Source organism: Hydractinia symbiolongicarpus, chromosome 2 (assembly GCF_029227915.1).
Source record: "Hydractinia symbiolongicarpus strain clone_291-10 chromosome 2, HSymV2.1, whole genome shotgun sequence".
NCBI classification, from domain to species: domain Eukaryota; kingdom Metazoa; phylum Cnidaria; class Hydrozoa; order Anthoathecata; family Hydractiniidae; genus Hydractinia; species Hydractinia symbiolongicarpus.
Genome location: NC_079876.1, coordinates 30,169,213 through 30,192,888, shown reverse-complemented (window position 1 = coordinate 30,192,888; position 23,676 = coordinate 30,169,213). Strand labels below are relative to the sequence as shown.

Below are 23,676 nucleotides of genomic sequence, written 5' to 3'. Positions count from 1 at the left end.
TGTTGTACTAGCCTTCGCATATTTATTTTTTTTCTCATAAAAAAACAGACATGCGCGATTTCATTAAGACTGGACCTGATTATAAATAATGACGACACATTGTGCAGAAAGTTGGAGAGTATATATATATTAAATATAAACTTATAGTTTACATTTAAATTGTTTGTTTTTGTATGTATTTAACCAATCGATCGGAGAAATGTAAAAAAGTTAGTTTTCATAGAATCCCGTCTTTAGAAAAGAAAGAATTCAAACAAAAAATGACTTAAAAAAATGTCGTGCAATCAAAGTTTTTATATAAAAAGTAAGAAAGATTTTTTACTGAATTTTTGACGAAAAGAATGTAAAAAAAGCGATAAAATATATTATATATGGCTGTAGCTTTGTAAAGGTTATGTAATGTTCGTCATTATAACAAGACATCTTATCAACGAACAATGCAAACAGTAAGTAAACAAAACTTTTAGAAGGCGAGCTACCAATCTTACAGACTTTCTGCACGATGTGGCATAAGCTTATTTATTAGGACTTATTGAAATTAAAAATGTTTTGTATAATTAGTTCTTGCAAAAATAATTCTATAAAATATCCTGTAATGGTTCTGCTGTTTTACGTAACAGAATGTCTAAGGGAAGCTTTTATGATATCTGAAGCTGTCTACATATATATCCTTCTCTTTAATTCTTTGTTTTTTTCATGGTTCAAAACACCACAAAAATAAAAAATCTTTTCATAAATTTGATTTGAAACCTTACAATTTTCATAAGTTTTCAGAGTTTTTTTTTAATAGAGTTTACCTAGCTAGGTACTAGCTAGCTAAACTATATTAAAGTATTATGTAACCTGCTAAAAAAAGGAACATATTTTTTAAAAATTGAAAGACGCTTATTACAGTTACCAAGATAATTTTTCTTGCATATTTTCTGGAACATAAATTAGAGTTCCGCTTTTGTTAGTCGCATAAATTAACGTGTTCGCATAATCTGGCGATATATTGGCGAAAAATCACTAAATCATACCAAGGTATTTTTCGTTGTTTTCTCTCATATCAAAAAGACAAAAAAACCTGGGGACAAGGGTCCATATGTTTAATACTCCACAATAACTCTTTTGAATGTAAATGAACTTTAGAATTAGGTTTTTACATGTTATGAAAAAATTTCTCTTCTCAGCTAAAAAGTTTTTGGATATAGATTGCTCTACAACTAATAAAATAGCTTTGTTTTAATTTTTTTTGGAGTATCCCAAGAGATCATGTTTCCATTACCGATGTTTACTGTTGCACAGTGTCAAGTTAATTTTAAAGATAATAAAAACAACTTTAAGAACCATTAATATTTTTAGAGAAGGCAGCTATACACCTACTAAACATTTCCAAAGTTTAATGTTCAACATAAAAATAACTTTTCATAATTTTTTAATTTACCAGGGAAAACTATATATTTAAAACAAGGAAGATAAGTCAATTTAACAGCTCTTATTTAAATAAAAAACAAAATGACAAACAGAAATTTTATGCCAATGAACAGGAATCGAAATAACTACCAGTCATCGGTCATGACCAACCAAAACTTGAGTTATGACTGACCATCTTTTCTCATTCTTACCCTGGTGATCAGTCAGTAATTGTTATTCTTTCTAAGTTATAATTTTCAAGTTTCTGGGAATAAAATGAAGTGAAGCACACCCAACAAATACTTTCTTTGGAGTGCGAGTTTGTTCCATACTCGATCAATCTCCACCATTTTTCAAAATTTACTGTTAATATTTTTTTTCAATCACGCAAATTATTACTTTCAGGATATAACTTTTATTTGTATTAGTTTATTAGTTTGTTTATCCTGTTCGCAGGGCACAATTTTTTTTCCTCACCATGTGTTATTAATCACACCAGTGAACTGAATTGTATGGATAACATGTTAAGCTCCCTTATACTGTCGATTACACACCTGCCTTTCAAATTTCTTATTTTGATCCCTGATTAATCCAAGGTTTTTTAGTAAAATAAACCATTCATTTCAGCAAGAAGATCCAAGTTCTAACAGCCATTACAACTGGCTAAGCAAGTAAAAAAATAAATTAAAAATTAAAAAAAATCACTTCTACCTCGTACAGGTTGCTTTTATAAAACCCAGATGAAATAGAATTAATAAATAAACTATTTTCAATTTAGTTCATTTTAGCTTTTCAAGTTGGACTTATGGATCATCATGTCTCTCAATATAAGGAATTGACACGAATTGAGTCTTTCCTGTATCGAAATTAAACTGATCTTGGAAGATTTATTTTTTTTTTAATTTGCTTACTTAAGACAATTTTTGTTAATTTAGCTTGAATTTAAACAATATTGCGAGACGAAACCAGACGATATCGGAAAGATAAAGTACAACAAGAAGAAATGATTGTTCTGAGCCTACTAATTTAATTTTCCAAAAGAATAAATATTTTGAATAGTGTTTTTAGTTTCCTCCTAAATTGTGTGGATGTAAAACAAAAACAATAATTTTCGTTATCATATCTGTTACATAAAACGCTCAAATTAATGACTTTTACTAACAATTAAAAACTCCTTTTAACAAACAGGTTGTTAAAAATTACTTATCTATACTCTATCAACCTAGGTGGGATATGATGCTCAAATAAGTATTGCCAGCCTTGTTCTTAGGGGTTCTTAGAAAACTAACAATCCGCGGGGGCAAGGTCACTTAAGTTACTCAGATATGGATTTAGCTGATGAAACTTTTGAACTTAAGGTGGCAGTCAGAATTTCTTTTGTACATAATTAGTTACATAAAATTGTTTTCACACTATATATATTTATATATTTCTGTTATAACACACTTGTCACGATTTTATAGCTATATTACTATTATCTTTCACCAAAATACCTTAACAATTCCTCTTTAAATTAAAACTTATAATAATTAATTTAATCTAAGGCCAGGATACACCTGTATAATATCATTAAATATATTTTACAATAAATTTATAATTTTTCTACAATATACTTATAATTTCTTGTATTGTGATACTTTCATACCATCGTTGCCACAACAACGCTAGCAGATAATAGATATATCATCACACAAACAAAAAGGCATTCAAAACCATATTACCAACAATATTATTAAAATCAAATTGGTTTGATTTTATTTAAATATTATAGCTATGCTGCAAATTATGAGGTTATGACACACATACCAGGTGTTGACATTATACATATTAAAACTACATATTAAAGCTATATTATAAGAAATTATATATTTCAGTGATATCATACAAGTGTATCAGGCCCTTTAGTCTGCGTGCTTGCAAATTATACAGAAAGGAATGAGTAATTATTAAAAAGAAACGTTAATAACAAAAACAGTGCATTATGTAGGAATTTAGGCGATCTTCATTATGCTACACTGCACAAGCTTTAACTTTTGATAGTATTTTTGTTTTACTTTAAAAATTTTATTCAGACAAAATTTAAAAGTCAAAATGTTTTTTTAGAGTTTTTAGTTTCAATAATGGCAAATAGTTCAATTAGTATTATTAACCTAAGTAAAGTTGCATTAAACTTTGTTTTCATCACATCGAAACAAAGAAAATAAGAAACAACATTTTACTACTAAATGACTCGCTTGAAACAAACATATTTTTTTTGAAAACAACTTTAATCAGTATACTGTATTTAACTTCTTACGTTTTATGTTCAGAAAAACTGGTTAAGAACCTCTGAAATAAAAATTACATTTTGTATATTTTCTTACAGCATGTTATGCTATAAAAATAAACTTATTTCATTTTTGCAACATTTTTTCGGCTATCGGAGACAAGAAAGTTAATACTAAGAGAGTCCCTAGCTGAAACACTAAGTTCTCGTGTTTGGGGTTCAAAAGTTTAGTAGTCCCCCACTTGTCTCCAACATGAAAAATAAAAATGCAGGAAAAAGCTCCCAGGTCACAAAAAATACAAATTCTCGTTGAAAAACAAGGATTTTTTACATAGAAATTTCTGGTGACTCATCAATTTTGGTTTCAAGTTAAAATCATTTTATTATGTATTGAGGCCTATATTTTTAGGAAATGTAAACAGGCATAAATAATACACTTAGTAAATAAATAAATGTGGACAGCTAAAAAAGGGTTATTGCCACCTTAACAAAACACAAAAACATGTTTTAGCTACCCCCTTTTTATCAGAGAAAAATATTATATTTATATAAAATAAAAGCTATAAAAGTAATACACAAAAACAGGCCTATCAATAAGAAAATAACAGCAGAGCAATAAATAGCTCCCTCAAGGTCACAGTCTTTTTTATTTATTTTATTTTATCTTTTTTTATATATTTTGGTTCTTTTTTTCTGTAAATAATAAAAAAGGGAACATTGATTTCCATGTAAGATGAATTGATATTGTTCAGCCAGAAAATTTTTTTGGAATTGGGGGAGCAATTAATGGCTCAGCTAGTTTCTCATTTCAGAATTATGCGAATTATTGATAGGCCTGCAAAAAGTTGGTAAATGCACATTAAAGTTTAAGGTAGGAAAAGTGCCATTTTATTAAATATATTTTAGTGTTTTCTGCAGTGATATAATTTATCCACGTTTGTGGTGACAAACGTAAAAAAAGGTAATTGATTTTCCGCCAAAAGTTTGTTTGTGCATTGCTTTAGGAGGTAACTTAGCTATACTCTGGAAAATCAATTGAATTCTTGTTACATGTCTTTGGGTTCTTTCAGCTCATGCAGTCACACAAAGTTATAGGGACTTCTTATTTGTAAATTCACCAAGCCATAAAATTACCAATGGTATATGTTTTGAAAACACGCTGTTTTGTATAAACTTATAATTCCCAACCTACATCTCTAAAATGTGCACTTGTAAAAGTACCTTGACAAATGTGAATATGAGGAGACAGACAATCAAAGCACAAATATAAAAAAGGCAGTGTAAGGCTTCCATAATAAATTTCCTTGAAAGATTTTTTAGGTCTTAGTAAAATGATATGATTTACCACGTAATTACTTTCCTGTTTTAAATAGAACAAGAAACAGTATAGACAACACTACAATTATACTGTTAATTCTGTGGTAAGGCAACTGCAACTTACTTAATTGTTCTATGGGCCTGACCGACCAATGAAAACAAAAAAATAATAAAAAACAAAAAGGAAAAAAAAAAATTTCCCCTTCCCATTTTGTGAAAATATAATGAGTATAGAACATAATCAATGTTATTTTTTGTTAGTTGAATGTTAATTTACAATGATTTGCCGAAGGACCGTAAGCTACTATCAACTTTGCCGTAGAACAACTAATTAAGTTGAGTCATCCAACAGTAATGTATGTTTGTCCTTTTTTTAACAGATAAGTTTTTACAGAAAAATTAACACGTCTTACAATTGAAAAAGGGTTGAGAAAAATTGTTTTAGGATCTCTTGGCCACTGAGACATTCATCATAGAGGTAAAAAATCTTTGGGACGAAGTTGAAAAAAGACATGGGAAGCCTGAAAAATATTTGTTTGGGAAGCATGCAAAATATATGCATAATCAGTACAATTTTGTCTAAAAATTGCAAGGAATAAATATCAGTATTATTCATTAGTATTGAAGTCTCAATAATAAAAACAAAAAAAAGAACTCAGTTTAAAAGTCAGTAGTGATCAGAATTAATTAAAAGCAATTGCCTGAAGCCACTAGTAAAAACAGGAGAAAAAAATAGGAGTCATTGTGCTATTGTGATTAAACAAAAGAATTTAGAAAACAACTATTTCGACTTTAATATTTTAGACAGCTCTTGGTTTTAAATTAACTTAATATAATTATATATAGTGGATAATAAAAACGATTTTGAATCACCTCACATCCCTGCGTCAAAAAAGATAATAATTAAGTAGTAATTTTTGTCGTTCACTCATTCATTGAAAAAACATAAAAAAGACATGACAGTATTTTTTTTGCCATTGTCATTGCAAATTACAAAGACCTTGGATGGCACATCTCTGTGAGCAGTAGTTGAAATTATGGGTAATTAGTCCATCATGGGTATGAACTATTTTTCTCTCCAGGTTATATACATTATTTAGTTTAGTCATTTAAACCCTTTTTTACCTTTCTATTTCATGGTCCTGCTATGTGACTTTACCAAAACCAATAAAATGATTTTTAGTTGTATATAATTTTTATTTGTATTTTTTCTCACCCGTCCTTATTTGGTAAAGCCCATGCCTATAAAACTGCATGTTAGTAAATGTATTAGTAAATAGATGGATTTTGTCATCATTTGTTTACTTTTCAGCAGTAAGCTTTTTGCCTCTGGCATTTGCGTTGAAGGAAGAAAGATGCTAGGATTTGGTGAAGAGAGGTTTTTCCTGTGGATTTCTTCCCATAAAAAAATGAGGTTTAAACTTTTATTAAGTCTGAATTGATGCCTTTGTGTGACAAAATGGACTGATAATCACACTGCTTCACATAGACTAGAGCCCCCATATTTTATAACCCAAGTCAAAAGAGCATACTGCTGAAAATGTAAACAATGAAATTCCTCTGTGTGCTTGTGCTTATAATATTTACAAAAAACCCTTATACAGCACATTGTACAAATAACTTAGGAATAGTGTGTTACTTTATATTATATATTAGAGGCTTTTTATCCTACGTACTAGCTAGTTTTTATATCTGACATTTACGACTTGTGAAACTTGCATTATAAACCTTATTTCTTAGTTCCTTACTTAGCTATTATAACTCGAAAAATGGAAGGGGACTTACAGATAGAAAAATAGTTTATAAACTTACTTTATATTCTTCTTAATAGTTCTTAAAAGAACTGTTTTTTTATGCTTCTTTGATATTATATAATTTATTTCTTGTTCGACTGTTCCTTTCTTTTCCTTCTGGCCGCATAATACAACAAAGTGCATTTCGGGCAGGTTCGGGATCGTGAAAATCTTTGACTGACGTTTTTATTGGCTTATATCGACCACGTGACCGGACGCTTCTATTTTAATCGTCTAGATTTTGCAAAGCGGGGAATACGGGATTTTAGGCATTCTGGTTGGCCTAGCGCTCTCAGATATGATATCCAACCCCCCAGGGCTCTTATTCTCTTTTTGACAATTTCGCCAGGTGGTGTGCATATATATTTAACCTTTTTACGATCATATAATTACTCCAATTATATGGGTGAAATATGTTTTTACATTTTATACACGACGTAATTGCATATAATTGATCCAATTACGTTGACTATTGTTACAATCAACCCTCTGAAGTATCATCACACATGTTCAATAAGCAACAATAACAAATTTTCCCCTTTGAAGTAAAAAAGTTCTCTTTGAAGTAGGAAAAAGTTCTTTGAAGTAAAAAATATTCTTTTAGTTATTATAAGTAACTATAACTAACTATATGTCAAGTTTAAACCTTACAAATTTATGTTACTGTAAATGGAAAAAGTAAACATCAATCTATCATGAAATAGAAAAAAAGTAATAAACTGCCCTTTTCAAATGTGAATAAGATTTGCTGCGTTGGCGCCTCAAACGAAGGGTCTTAAAGTAAGCCAAAATAGCTAAAATGTTTATATAATTATTAAAATTAACATTATTTTTGTCAATATTTACAAAAAAAATAATAAAAATCTATCATAAGCTACACAAATGCAAGAGAAATAATGCTGACGTCCGCAAAGAAATTCTGACAAAGTCAGCATTTGAATCATGATTTTTAATTGTCATGTGACAGATATCATCCATACCAAGTTTTATAATTTATAACCTAACACAAGGGAAGTTATGATGTTAGGGCACTAAATTATTGTGCTTGAGCATTTAATACTTTTTTCCGCGTTTGGTTACTTTCGCAGAATATCTCTTTAGTGATGTAGCTATGAATGGGTATCCGATTTGCCTTTTTGCAAAAGTAAAGATTTACTTCAAATGGTCTGCTAGAACGTTATCTTCTTCGCGCGCGATATTTCTTAAAAGTATCTTTCTAGTGATTATGCAAGGGTATATTCCACCTCTGCTTGTCTACTGTATCGTACATATATTTTATTTGTCTTGTTCTGCTAGGGCATCTAATATTTCAATGGAGCTAAAAATTCTCGCAAAATTTCCTTTTCATTGACTTATGAATGGGTCCAGCATTTCTGCTTTATTACTGACCAGAAGATGGTTTTCCTTTGAATTTATTTGCCCTTTTAAAGGATCTAAGATTCTATATTGTGTAGTGTATTGGTCTGGTTTCGGACCTTTGATGTGTCATTACGCAGGAAGGTATTTGTCCAGAACATCGTATCTCTTGGTGTATGGATAAGTATAGAATAATACCACTTGTTTAATGTATAGTATATCGTCTTCCCTCGGATTGTCATGTTTTAGGACATCTAATAATGTCAGTTCGAATGAACATAGAATCGCTTCTAATGAAGTATGAGTGGGTATAGCACACTGCTGTCTGTTCAATGTATTGTTTGACGACTTCCCTAAGATCGACATGCTTTGAGACTTTTAATATGTCATTTCACGAGATGGCATTTGTCTATAATATTGTTTTTGGTGTTGTATCGATGGGTACAGAATACTAACTGCTGTTTAGCATCTATTATGGGAACATATCTTTCTATTGGTGTATAGATATGTATTCAACCTCAGTGGTCTTATACTATAAAAATAACCGTTAAGGTTGCAACCACTTTCTTTGATTGGTCTGCTTTAGGACATCTAACATGCTATTCAGAGAAGAGTAATTGTCCAAGAGATTGTTTCTATAGATGAATCAATGGGTATAAAGCACTACTGCTTGTTCAGTGTATACTGTAACGTCTGTCGTCAGATTGGTCTGCCTTAAGACTTTTAATATGTTTTTTCGCGAGAGAATATTTGTCCAGAATGCAGTTTTGGTATTTTGTCAAAATATCTGTTCTATTAGTGGATGTATTTGTATCCTACCTCAATACCTCTATAGTGCAACGTGTTCCCTCAGATTGGTTTATATTGTAAAGCTTTCGCATTGATTGGTCTGCTTTAGGACTGTTGATGCGTCATTTCCAGGGAGGGTATTTCTCCATAAAATTGTTTCTATTTGTGTATGGATGTATTTCCAGCATAAGTGTTTGTGCAGGGTAAAGTATAAAATTTTCTCTTTGATTGGTCTTTTAAAATATCTCAGATCTTATTTTGCACATACCTCAACTTCTAAAAGTGTTACCTTAAATGGCGTATGGATGTGTCTCACATTTACAGACTTCTTTTAATTTTTCTGCTAGGATTTCGACCTTTACTTTCATCCAGGTTGTTTTTTAGCCATGTATTGTGGAATATCCCATTTACTTACTGGTTTAGGGAGGCTTTATTTGAATAGATCTATTAGGTCATTTTTTAAATAGTCTTATCCAAGCTGTCACTGTCGTCTCTATTGCATGTGTATATAGAACAAAACCGCCTTTTTAGTGCATACTATACATCTTTCCTCAAATCTAACGGCTTAAGACTTTTACTGTGTCATTTGCGAGGGGGTATTTGTCCAGAATATTGTTTCTATTGGTGCATAGATGTGCACCCAACCTCACTGAATGTTTAATTTAAGGCGTAAAGTCTTCTCTTGATTGGCGTGCTTCATCTTTTCGCGAAAGCGTATTCGTCCAAAGTATAGTGTCTATTTGTGAATGGATTGTTATCCAACATCAGTGTTGGTTTGGTTTATAGTGAATAGTTTTTCCTTCGATTGGTCTGCTTTGGGACTTTTGATGTGTCATTTTCTTGGAGGGTATTTAGTCAAATATGACTTCTATTGGTGGATGGATGTGTATCCAACCTCAATATTTGTTCAATTACAGTGTAAAGTCTACACATTGATTAGTCTGCTTTAGAACTTTCATTTTTTTATATCGCGGCAAAGTACTTGTCCAAAATATAGTGTCTCTTTGTGTATTGACGTGTATTCAACATCAGTGTTTGTTTAGTTTAAAGTATAAAGTCTTCTCTTGATTGGCGTGCTTGAGGACTTTTAATGTAGGACTTTTGATGTATCATTTCGCAGAAGAGTATTTTGCCATAATATCATTTCTATTGGTAAATGGATGTATACTCAACCTCAATTGTTGTTTTTTTCAATATGTGATCACTTTGCATTAATTGGTCTACTTTAGAAATTTTGATACGTCATTTCCAGGGAGAACACTTGTTTCTACTGCGGAATAATGTGGCATATTACGTTGGTTATAGCCTATCTACAAAAAAATGCATTTGTTATGTAGCGATAGAGAGTATTATAAGGGTAATATGCAATATTATGCGATATTACGTTGGTTATGGATTATTGACAGAAAAATATAATATTATTATGGAACGATTGAGAGTATTATGAAGGTATTATGCTGTATTCTGTGATATTACGTTGGTATGGCCATCGACAAAAAAAATTTGTATTTTTTATGGAACGATAGAGAGTATTATGAAGGTATTATGCAGTATTATGCGATATTACTTTGGTATGGCCATCGACAGAAAATTTATGTATTTTTTATGAATTATGAAGGTATTATGCAGTATTATGCAGTATTATGCGATATTACGTTGGTATGGCCATCGACAGAAAAAATATGTATTTTTTATGGAACGACAGAGAGTATTATGAAGGTATTATGCAGTATTATGCGATATTACGTTGGTATGGCCATCGACAGAAAATTTATGTATTTTTTATGAATTATGAAGGTATTATGCAGTATTATGCAGTATTATGCGATATTACGTTGGTATGGCCATCGACAGAAAATTTTTGTATTTTTTATGTAACGACAGAGAGTATTATGAAGGTATTATGCAGTATTATGCGATATTACGTTGGTATGGCCATCGACAGAAAATTTATGTGTTTTTTATGAATTATGAAGGTATTATGCAGTATTATGCGATATTACGTTGTTATGGCCATCGACAGAAAATTTAAGTACTTTTTTTGAATTATAAAGGTATTATGCAGTATTATGCAGTATTATGCGATATTACGTTGGTATGGCCATCGACAGAAAATTTATGTGTTTTTTATGAATTATGAAGGTATTATGCAGTATTATGCAGTATTATGCGATATTACGTTGGTATGGCCATCGACAGAAAATTTAAGTACTTTTTTTGAATTATAAAGGTATTATGCAGTATTATGCAGTATTATGCGATATTACGTTGGTATGGCCATCGACAGAAAATTTATGTGTTTTTTATGAATTATGAAGGTATTATGCAGTATTATGCGATATTACGTTGTTATGGCCATCGACAGAAAATTTAAGTACTTTTTTTGAATTATAAAGGTATTATGCAGTATTATGCAGTATTATGCGATATTACGTTGGTATGGCCATCGACAGAAAATTTATGTGTTTTTTATGAATTATGAAGGTATTATGCAGTATTATGCGATATTACGTTGTTATGGCCATCGACAGAAAATTTAAGTACTTTTTTTGAATTATAAAGGTATTATGCAGTATTATGCAGTATTATGCGATATTACGTTGGTTATGGATTATTGACAGAAAAAATATGTATTTTTTATGGAACGATAGAGAGTATTATGAAGGCATTATGCAGTATTATGCCATATTACGTTGGTATGGCCATCGACAGAAAATTTTTGTATTTTTTATGTAACGACAGAGAGTATTATGAAGGTATTATGCAGTATTATGCGATATTACGTTGGTATGGCCATCGACAGAAAATTTATGTATTTTTTATGAATTATGAAGGTATTATGCAGTATTATGCAGTATTATGCGATATTACGTTGGTATGGCCATCGACAGAAAATTTATGTGTTTTTTATGAATTATGAAGGTATTATGCAGTATTATGCGATATTACGTTGTTATGGCCATCGACAGAAAATTTATGTACTTTTTTTGAATTATGAAGGTATTATGCAGTATTATGCAGTATTATGCGACATTACGTTGGTTATGGATTATTGACAGAAAAAATATGTATTTTTTATGGAACGATAGAGAGTATTATGAAGGCATTATGCAGTATTATGCGATATTACGTTGGTATGGCCATCGACAGAAAATTTTTGTATTTTTTATGTAACGACAGAGAGTATTATGAAGGCATTATGCAGTATTATGCGATATTACGTTGTTATGGCCATCGACAGAAAATTTATGTACTTTTTTTGAATTATAAAGGTATTATGCAGTATTATGCAGTATTATGCGATATTACGTTGGTATGGCCATCGACAGAAAATTTATGTGTTTTTTATGAATTATGAAGGTATTATGCAGTATTATGCGATATTACGTTGTTATGGCCATCGACAGAAAATTTAAGTACTTTTTTTGAATTATGAAGGTATTATGCAGTATTATGCAGTATTATGCGATATTACGTTGGTATGGCCATCGACAGAAAATTTATGTATTTTTTATGAATTATGAAGGTATTATGCAGTATTATGCAGTATTATGCGATATTACGTTGGTATGACCATCGACAGAAAAAATATGTATTTGTTATATAGAGAGGATGTCGGATAATGCGGTTTCATTTGTCGGGTCCATTTGGTTGGAGAAGTATGACTGAACGTCTGTCGGCTTTTTATGTCGATAAAGTATGAAGGTTGTTAGTTATGTTGTACGTCGTGTGTCGGGACCACTTAGCCCGGTGCTAAATGAAGTCGTTGTCAATATTCAATCCTCCATAACGGCTTTTAGAGTGACAATCTCAACCTCGTTCCCAGGGGATCTGGCTTTTTTAATTGGTTCCGTAATAACGGCTCAGGGACCAAGAGGTCTTGGGGCGAGAATGGAATCTGAAAACTAAGATGTGCACTTTCCACATTATATACAATCAATATGTCACGTCTTTTTTCTATATTTTAAACAATTTTAAATATTGCGCACGCTAATGATGGACTAAAATGTCGTCCTAGACCTGCAAAAATCAAAATTGCAGTCAGCCTTGTTCTCAGTTTTGTTTTTGATTAACTTGACAAGTTTCATACGCGTTTCTTCCTTGTACCAGAAAACGCTACCTTGCATTGGGCCCCTGGGGTCTATTCCTGGACCTCCGTCAAAAAACTAGGGAAACTTCCAAAGGATTCATGTGTATTTCACACGACGCAATTTTTTATGGATAACTCGGCAAGCTGGTTGCACACGTTGTAAAAGGTTTCGCTTTCTTTTCCCTCTTACAACTTTCAAGGATGTGGACTTCTAGCGGCAGGTTATTATTTTCTAAAATTGCCGACCACCATGGTTAATTACTAGACGCTCTAAATAACTAGCTAGCATTAGCTAGCTACCTAGCTATAGCTTATTTATGCAAAGCTTAAAAAAAACAGAATAGCTAAAAGTACAACAACAAAAAGCGTAGTTCAGTTGCCTCCAAAGCAATACATGAGGTATTGTAAACCATTAAAAGCTCCAGGCGAAAAATCAAAAAGACAGATTCGAGTGTGGTGATGTTATTTGTTTACTTTTTAGTGGTATCTAGCTAGCTAAGCTTTTTGGCTCTGGCATTTGGCCTGGCATGAAAAAAATGCTAGGATTTGATAAAGTAAAGAGAGGTCATTTCCAGTGGATTTCTTCTCACAGAAACATTGTTGGGTTTATAAACTATTATTGAGTGTTGATTGATGCCTTCTGACTTATTTGAATTCATTTAAAGTCCTATAAGAATGCCTTTGTGTTGAATTGGACTGATGCTTACTTTACTCTTCATCTAACACCCCGGCTTTTTTCCTGCCACACAAATGCAAAAAGTAAAGCCACTGAAAATGTAAACAATAGAATTCATCTATTAAATCTTTAGCACTTCAACTGCATCATTAAAAATAGTTTATAACCAATGTGGTTAAATTAAATCATCCAAACTTGAAAATGTTTTTTTTTATTTCTCTGTAATAATAGCGGTTGTCTGTCTGTCTGTCTCTGCGCGGACCCGGCTGAATAAGAAAATGATGTTACGGAAACACGAATATCAAATGCGATATATTTTTATCCACTTTGTTGTGATGAGTAAATATAAAGGATGGGCGAACCCGTGGATTTTTCCACGGGTAACAACTAGTATATATATAATTATATAACTGCCATTTTTTGTATTGAACTGTAATATTTAATAATAAAACTAATGTTTTTTTTATTTAATATTATAATAATTTTCACCTATTAAAAACAATATTTTTCTCTGACAAGTATATAAGAAAATAATTACATTAAAAAGATAATTAAAATTAAAAAAAAATTATGTTTTTGTTTTAAATTTAGGTGTAGCTAAAACATAAAAAATGACATTTTTACGAACAAAACTAATCAATGCACTAAAAAGCTTTATGTAAAGTAAGAACACTCTAAATATGTTGCTTTAACATATATGGACGCAATTTAAATTGCTCCTGAAAGTAGTTAGTTTGTTTTTGTTCAGAAATTATATTGGAAAAATTTGGCTGTTGCTCTAATGAATGTGGAAATTGTGACCCCACCTATTTGCAGAAATTAAAATGCTAAATTATAAGGCTTGTTGTATATATTCTAAACAGCCCTCGAAATTAGCATTTCTGTTGCATTTGTTGGCACAGTCTTATTTGGCAAAAACTGCACCATGGTTGTAAATGTGTTTATAATGAAACATTTAAAGTCTGTTTGGAAAATACAAAATTGGCTTATTTCAGTACTTATATACACACACACAGATATGAATAAATAGAAATCTAATTTGAGCACTGAATTTGTAAGATTCACCACTAGTTTTAAAGTTAGCATGAAATAGAGAACATGTTTTTTTAAGCACGTTGAACACAGTAGATGTCTTTATTTTCCTTTGATGTTGCCGCAAATGTCTCAAATTTTAATCGACAAACTAACGTCACAATTTTAAAAACATAAATTTAACAAATTTATATTCAAATCAGTTAAACCATTACAATGTATCTATAACTTTGAGGCTAAAAAATCCCTTGTTACTCACACAGTGAAAAATAATTGATGTCACATCAATCATTTTTTACTGTGTGGGTAACTAGGGACAACCTGGGACTAAACTGCAGCGCTTAAAATAAATATTTGACCACTGCCAGTCACACTGACTGTCGGAGATCCAAAAAGACCGGTCAAAATGAATTTTTCGGCGGTCAAAAAAATATGTGATTCCTTGCATAACGGTTTCAATCACAAAATTTGATTTGTTCCACTCTGACGTTTTAAATTATTCTTAGCCTCCCTGACCTACCTTTCCGTTGACCTACCTTCCCGTTGGTGTACTTCGTTAAGTGAATACACAATGAATGATAATTAGTCAACTTTGTTTCCCTTGCGCTTATAAAAGCAAGCTGCCTGGGAACTAGGTTGAACATGTTAGTGTCGCATTCGACACTGCCGACGTAATTGCTGACGTAAAAAACGAAGATAATGTAATTTTGTTGTGAAATTTGAATGAATGCCACAATAAAAAACGGTCGGTGTTATTATGAAGAACGCAAGGAGAACATTAAAGTCGGCTCTTTCCTTCATGCTGACACTCTTATGCTCGGCTGGTGCATTACACTGAGACTCGAACGAAAGACGAAAGACCATTTGGAACTATGCCACAAGTCAGTCCGACCTTCATCATCACAGAGAATACTGCAAGAAGAGTGCGCACCCATGCAAGTTAAATATAACTAGAACATGGGAGAGGTTAGGTGTCCTGTACCTTAATACAGCTTTCGGATAAATGTTTTCGTGATGTAATACCAAAGAAAAAACATGTTGAATAAAGTTTAAAAAACCTTTTTAAAAGGGAAAAGAGAAATCAAATATGTTTAGTAATAATAATTGAAAAAAAATGTATATCGTGTTAAAAAGAAGTCCAGAAGTTCTGTCTCCCACACGACACAGCAGGCGACTTCTGTGACCTAATGAATTCATCTCGAAACATAAAAAGCCAGTAACATTCGAAAAGAACAACAGGTGTTATTACGCAATGTAACGTATTCAATTTCTGAAAATAATTCATTTTTAAACGAGCATGTTTTTCATTCAAATTCCGAACTTTAATTCATTTTTTTCTTTAATTTTAGTATAGTAAATAATTACTTTATACAAAAGACATTTCAGGTGCGCATTATTGAAGTGACTAAAGTGTTTTTGGTGCGTGATTGAAAACGCTGCTCCATTGTCTATATGAAAAAAATGTGTATGAATCAATGGTAAATAAATGTTAAGCAAGATATTCAGATTGTTATCTATTCTTAATAGTAGATAAATATTTTTTTTGCGAAGCAAGGAATCGATCGCCGGTCAGTCTGAACGCTCGTAACGTGATCCTGATGGTCAATTAACAAAATTCGGTTGGTCAGTGACTGTTGACTGGCCGTTATTTTAAGCGCTAAACTGGGTAAGTTTCCCAAACCTTGGACTCCAAATCCGTTTCATAATGGACAGGTGTTCTGTTTTTAATTTGTCTTTGCGGACCCCCAGCAGAGGGTTAAATAACCTCCGTCCTATATAAGTATAGCCTGGATATATACATACAACAACAGGCTGGCAATTTCATCAAAAGTTCTTCAAACTCCAATATATTTTTAACTGTTCATCATAAGTAAATGATCCTATATATTTTCTTGATCAGTGTTCAAGCTTTATACAATGAACAGGCATACAAGTGTCTAAAATATTTATTTTTTTATATTTGACAGGCCATTTTTAACATAAGAAAATTTTTGAACCCTTATATCTCCTTTCTACCCTCATCAAAAGCACAGGATACATGTTTAAGCTGTATATACATATTACAGGCCACAAGTTAAAAAAATCTCCAAAATACACTCTTGGTCATGAATGGCGTGCGATCGCATGTGCACGCCTCCACACATGCCATGTGAAATTCGGGAGTGCTCTTTATCACACCCCTTGTTCTACTTCGTACACACACCAAGCAGAACTGAGCTATTTTAGAGTAATCCCTTACCCTTAAAAATGTATTTCTATTAAATACCCACCTTCATTCAAGTTGCTGACGTGAGATACATTTTTTGCGTCGGCATTGCGTAGACAATATTTTTTTTGTTTTTCAGCTGACAAGAAATTTCATCATTAACCTTGGATTGATCTCCTTAAGACGATGACAAATGGAAATGAAGTACAAGTCCTATTGACCTACCTTCCTGATGGTGTACTTCATAAGTTAATAGTTCTGTCCCAACTAGCTCTCCATGTTTTAAGATAAACTGATTCGGAAGTAAGTTTTACACGTGCTATTTACGAACTGAAGTTCAGGGCATCATTAAGTTGAATATCGCAGAAGTCGCCGGTGACATGCTTCAAAAATGGTTGTTACAGGCACAGTTCACCATGAAGTAGCAAAACTGTACAGGAGACTGAATTGTTAGAGTCTTCGCAGAACATCTCTTCTCAGAAAACCGAGGGCAGGGCTGACTTATTGCCTGCTGTGTTGTGTGGGAGACAGAACTTCAGGACTTCTTTTTAATACAATATACATTACAATATACATTTTTTTCAATTATTATTACTAAACATATTTGATTTCTCTTTCCCCTTTTAAAAAGATTTTTTAAACTTTATTGAACATGTTTTTTCTTTGGTATTATTACATCATGAGAACATTCGTCTGAAAGCTATATTAAGGTACAGAACACCTAACCTCTCCCATGTTCTGATTATATTTAACTTGCATGGATGTGCACCCTTCTCGCAGTATTCTACGTGTGTGCAAATATTCATGACCAAGACTGAATTATGTATTGTATGTGCACTGCTGATGTCAACAAAACTGCTAAAACAACCTATCTTTCATTCAATGTTATTCTGCCTAAGTGGACTTCTCCACGAACCTTATCAACTAGTCTCTTGTAATAATCTATAAGAATAAAAATCATTTTTACTCTTTAGCTACCTCTTATTATAAAATGAAGTCAAGAAGTTTCTTTGTCAGAAAAAAATTATTTAAAAATATATGGGTATAATATACTTCCACTGGATAGGCAACTCCATCAATAGGGTTTGTAAAGATGCCGTCATTATTTTTTCTTTCTTATTCTATAAAAAACTTGTTAATATGATATGATATCCTGTTAATATGATATGCACTCACAATTGCTCTCCACATTGGAATATATATAGCTCGGGCTGCCCCAGAGTTCCTGCAGTGCCCAATACTGGCTCTGGTATCCGCTGACGAAGGCTTGTTAGCCGAAGTACCAAAATTGTCTGGATTCTCACAAATCTTTTTGCCGACGACATGGCTCAGTGGATAAGAGCCCGCCATGCATCTGATGCGACGATCCCGGGTTCGAGTCCCTGGGCTGCCGAGGCAAAGGGATTTCGCGATTATCCTGCAGTTGCAGTTGTGCTTACAGGAATCTTGCATGATACTTTTCTCTGCCTAAGAATAATCTTAAATCTTGAACAATAAACATGTGCTTGCACACACGTGAAATATATAAATTAAACCACACCATTAAACTTCTCAAAAAAAGAAGTTGATAAGTTACAAAAAAAACAAATCTGGTTTCTTTTCAATCTTTTGTTCCTTTACATCAAATTTTCTTTTAAATTTTTTTTTGTTTGTTTGGATGGCACTTTGTAAACATTGGCAACTCATCTAGCTAATAATAGAAAAATATATTGAAATAATTCTGGCAAAAGCTCCTAATTTATCAGACTGAATATTAGCTACACCAGAGTTGTTTATCTAGATAATCCTGCAATATTTATTAAGCTTGGTATAATTCAACCTTTCTTAATCCAATTGGTATCCTGCAATTATCGATGTGAATGCCCATGTGTTAACAAAGCAGATGGACAAATGACGTATCACGTCCACAATTTTTTGCTAAAATGAAAAAGTTTGAATTGGGAAGACTGTGTTTTATTATAAAAGTTTATTTTGACAAAAGTTTGTTATTCTATATATATTTCGTAAACTAAGAGTTATTTCTTTTTTAAAATTATTTTAGGAAATGTCACATTATACTGGCATTGTTGAAACATCTTCCACACTGATTGAAGGAGTAAGTAATGATGTGTTAGTGCTAGTTGTGGTTTTTGTATTAACTTCAGTTGCTGTTGGTTATTGGTTCAAAATGTTTTCACGAAGAAGCCAAGTTATACATCCAAGTGCTCTGGATGAAGTCAGAGCAACTAGAAATCGTGTTCGAGATGAACGGGAAGGACAAGACAGTCAATCAAATGGTTTCAGAAGCAATGATGACAGATGTCCTATATGTATTGATCAATTGAGTTATACTGTGGAAACAAACTGTGGACATACCTTTTGTTGTACGTGTTTGTATTTTGTTGTATTTGTTATATTGTTATATGTTTTGACTTGCATTCAAGCCAGTTATAGTTGATTTTGTTATTTTTAAGCAACAGATGGTTAGTCTGTAATTATTATTTTTAATTGTCTAGCATATTACACAGGGCATGTCTTGAATAAAACTATGCCAGAGCTACAAAAAGCACCCGCTAAAAAATTACGAGTGCAATGGTGTGCGAAAAATCGCACTTGTAAGCAAAATTTACTAGTGCGATGTGAATATTTGCAAGTGTGATTCACACTTTACTATTTTTTGTTTACCAGAACGCTATGTTTTTTAAGCTGCATAACGCTCCTAAAATTAGATTGTTTTGCGTCGGCAATAAAAATGCCGACGTGAGATACATTTCAGCTGATTTGGAAATGGAGTACAAGTCCCATTGACCTACCTACCCGATGGTGTACTTCGTTAAGTTAATAGTTCACTGCTAACTGGCTTTCTATGTTTCGAGATAAACTCATTAGGAAGTAGGTTGAGCACGTGCTCTTTACGAACTGAAGGTCAGGGCATCTTTAGGTTGTATATCGCAGAAGTCGCCGGTGACATGCGTCGAAAATGCTTATCACGGGCACAGTTCAACATGAAGCAAACTGTACAGGAGACTCAATTGATAGATTCTTCGCAGAACATCTCTCCTCACAAAACCGAGGGCAGGGCTGACTTATTGCCTGCTGTGTCTTGTTGGAGAGAGAACTTCCGGACTTCTTTTTAATACGATATACTTTTGTGCACTCTGATTGTGTATGAACAAAATTTTGTTTTATTAAACAACTTTTTTTAGTATTTATTTTTGGCCTAATATTCACGTCATACTCTCCTTGTGTACAAACAATTATTTGTTTAAAAACAGTTTCTTTCGTTTTTATATTTGAGGGCCACCAAAAGGTATTTTAATCTTTAGCTACCTGGTGGTGAAAGTATAAAAATACATTTCAATTATTGGGCAACACCTTTTTTCCTGCTGTTCAAAAAAAGTTAAAAAGATAATGTTCTTTTCTAGTAAAAATAAAATATTACAAGATCTTTTTCTAACAAAAAACAATGAAAAGATGAGAACTAAAAAGATATGAAAATCACTTCTAATAAATAACTGATCCACGTCTTTGAAACAAAATCAATCACGAAGAGTAATCAGCGTAATAGCCTTTTTCATCGCTCTATAATATTTTAGAAAACAAAAAAATTCACGAGTGCGATAAAAAGCACTCGTAACTTTTTTTACGAGTGTGCGGGCGAGTGCGCGTGCGATTGCACTCGTCTCAAGGAATGGCCTGATTACACTTACAGAATGAGAATTATTAACTTTGAAAGAAACTAGTTCACCTGCCTGAAAAAAACCCTGAAAGAACTCCCAAATTACAGTTCATTTTCAAGTCCTGGTTATAATGTTGACAAAATACAAACTTTTAGCAATGATTTGCTTAATTGGATAGTTCAGCAGGTGTGGCCACTTCACTTCCAGATTTTGACTTCCAGATTTGCTCGTTTCAAAAGTTCGAACACCTTATAACTAATTACGCTTTACCCTTTGTAGGGTAGTTTTTTAATATTTTTTATGTATCTATAAGAACATTAAAAGTTTCATACTGTAAAGAACACTATGGTACTTAAACCTTGCAGACATGCTGGCAGAATATAAATATTCATTTTCTTCCTTATTTTTTTTCTTCTTCGTAGATACGTGTATTATGTCGTACTGGGAACATGGTGCATGGATTAATGCAATGAACTGTCCTGTTTGTAGACAGGAGGTGATCACTTCTGTTTATATATAAAAAACATTACATTGGCTCTCACTGAAAAGTATGAACTATCAACAGAACCTTTTTTAAAATATGTCAAAATTAAATAAGGTCCAGTAATTTAGTTAACAACTTCAACCCTTTTTTTTGTTCTAGAGTTTCTCAATTTGAGGAACACACAATCTGGAAAAAAACTATTTTCTAGCGCAGGCCTAACTTGCAAAAAGTACATACAAATTTAATACTTTATGGTCCATTGAATTTATTTTTCTTTAATTTTTAGGTCCGCGTTTTATTAACTATATTTACACATGAAGAAGAAGTGTCAGACCAAGCTTTAGAATTTTGTAATAAATTGCGTGATTATAATAGAAGATTCTCTGGTGAACCACGACCTGTATGTTCATATTTTTGAAACCTTTTCCAACATAATTTTGCATACATTAGGCCTTTTCAAGAGACTTTTGGTATGTGTGCAATGAAATGATGTTATCCTATCTAAAAAAATTAAATTTAAATATTTAAGAAGCAAAACTAATAAAATTCTTTTGAATAGTGGCTAATAACGATATTTAACATTACAACACAACGGATAATGAAAATCATTACTTAAAATAATATCCTGTTATTGTCAATGATTTTTTTTATTATTTTTTTAATTTAGTTAAAATTGAGGTCCATATGACAATTTAAAAAGAAACACATACTGATCACTGTGATGGAGTTAAACACATTTTTGACATCAGTAATTTCCATGATGATCTCTTTGTCAACATTCACGTAGATGCAAGTTCTGACAATTTACGTCTATCGCATATAAATTTATTGCGTAACAATGTCCGTGCCATAGATAAAAGTCTCAAATGGAATATTTTGTTAATAAAAGAGGCATTTAATATCAAACAGTCATCACCTGAATTGGACACACAATTAATGACCTCTAAGGAGCTTAGCTTGCCCTGTTATAATTTTATTCACATCATTGACAATAACAGAATAACAGAATATTATTTTAAGTAATGATTTTTAATATTTATAATAATTAGTGCAGCCACAAGTAAAAACAAATTGATTAAATACTAGGTTTCTGAAAAAAGTATTTAAAAAAACAATTGCCTTTTTCACAATTTGTTGACATTATTGCTTTCTAGAATCATATTTTAATTATTTCTTGTCCATGTTATTTTCTTGTTCCTTTTAATTTTTTTAGATATTGGACTACATAATGGATTTCCCGGTACTAGTTCGTCATATGTTTCGAAATTTCTTCTCTGTATCAGGACTGGTAATTATGCTGCGTTTAAGAATTGTGATGTATTTACTAATTGCGGTAATTTATATTTTATCGCCATTTGATATCATTCCGGAAGCTGTTTTAGGCATTCTTGGATTCTTTGATGACATTGTCATTGCTGCTGTTATCATACTGTATCTAACAATTTTATTTCGACAAAGTTTGGCTAATCAGTGAATTAATTTTACCCACAAATATTTTACCAGTGGCAGTGAAATACATCTGGCTGGTACCTGCTAAAAACTGTTACACATGAGAAGCTACTACCGAAAATAAGATGGTATTATGAAACTGCTTTATGAAAATATTGGGGACAGTAATGATGTAATCTATTGTCGTGCCATTTTTTAGTTTCTTAAAAAAAAATTAAAATCTTAAAAAAGTATTTTTTATCAAAGAATTCATTTTAGATTAAATACATAGAATAATTAATTTTCATTTTTTTGTATAGGAAGGGTTGATTTATTGAATGTTTATTTACAAATCACTCTTTATTATTTAATCTTATTCAGTTGTAGTTGTATAAATAAGATTAGGTTGCACCATTGACTTTATTTTTTTTTTTTTTTTTCCATACATAAATATTCATTACTTTATTAAAAAAATAATATTGACACAATAAACAATGGAGTTAAATACTCATCATGCACATGCTTTTTTGTATAATATTTTTAAAACGTTTGTTTTTGTACCACGATTCACATTTCTTGGTAGTTAGAATTTGTTGTATTTAATTTATTCTAAGTTGATGTTTCTGAAGGGTTGGAATTCAATGTTAGTTTAGTCGGGAATAAATAGACTCTGGTTATTATCCTCAATGAATGTCTGTTGCCTATAAACACAGAAAAATCAGAAAAGTCTAGCAAAAATTTGTGAAGTTTTAGGTGCAATTTTTTGACGGAAAAAATGGTACATAAATCTGTTTATATGATATTGTTATCATTTTCAAACTTTAACCCTTTAGTTTTTTTTGTTTTTTGCCTAAATTTTATATTGTGTAGCATGTAATATTGTAGATTGTAGCAACAGAGTATAATAATAATATTCTTTCATCTAATTTCCCAGAGATTTGTATTATGATAAAAATGATATTGGGTTTCAGATTCTGCTTTAAATCACCCATGCATGAACGTATTTTCCAGTAGAAATTAAAACGCTGGTCTCAATAATGTATCATGAAATATATATTGGAACAGCTTTCCAAGCACTGCAAAGATGATGGATGGAGTAAGACTTAAACCCATAACCTCTCTCTTGTCAGGTGATTTCTCTACTAACTGCGCTCTCAATACGATGTTATCTTCTTAGCACATGTA

The 23,676-nt window shown here is 31.8% G+C and overlaps 1 protein-coding gene across 4 annotated transcripts; it reads left to right on the top strand.

The window, feature by feature from the left end:
- Nucleotides 1-12,398: 12,398 nt before the first annotated feature.
- LOC130630587 (E3 ubiquitin-protein ligase RNF170-like) lies at nt 12,399-23,417 on the top strand. 4 transcript variants are annotated; one of them, XM_057444133.1, is made up of 6 exons: nt 15,931-16,380; nt 17,060-17,223; nt 18,962-19,283; nt 21,002-21,075; nt 21,350-21,463; nt 22,277-23,417. In XM_057444133.1, the coding sequence occupies exons 3-6, from the start codon at nt 18,965-18,967 to the stop codon at nt 22,535-22,537; spliced, it is 768 nt and encodes a 255-aa protein (XP_057300116.1). In that variant the 5' UTR covers nt 15,931-16,380; nt 17,060-17,223; nt 18,962-18,964; the 3' UTR covers nt 22,538-23,417. The 4 variants fall into 4 exon arrangements, with proteins under 4 accessions (XP_057300118.1, XP_057300120.1, XP_057300116.1 ...); XM_057444135.1 differs by lacking the exons at nt 15,931-16,380; nt 17,060-17,223 and adding an exon at nt 12,399-13,227; XM_057444137.1 differs by lacking the exon at nt 17,060-17,223 and having other exon boundaries at nt 15,930-16,380.
- Nucleotides 23,418-23,676: the final 259 nt, after the last annotated feature.

Bases quoted from the DNA above. Each gene is read 5' to 3' on its own strand.
- LOC130630587 (XM_057444135.1), top strand. From the start codon at position 18,965: ATGTCACATTATACTGGCATTGTTGAAACATCTTCCACACTGATTGAA. The intron at 19,284-21,001 runs GTACGTGTTTGT...TCTTCTTCGTAG, and splicing joins CTGTGGACATACCTTTTGTT to ATACGTGTATTATGTCGTAC. The intron at 21,076-21,349 runs GTGATCACTTCT...TTTAATTTTTAG, and splicing joins GTCCTGTTTGTAGACAGGAG to GTCCGCGTTTTATTAACTAT.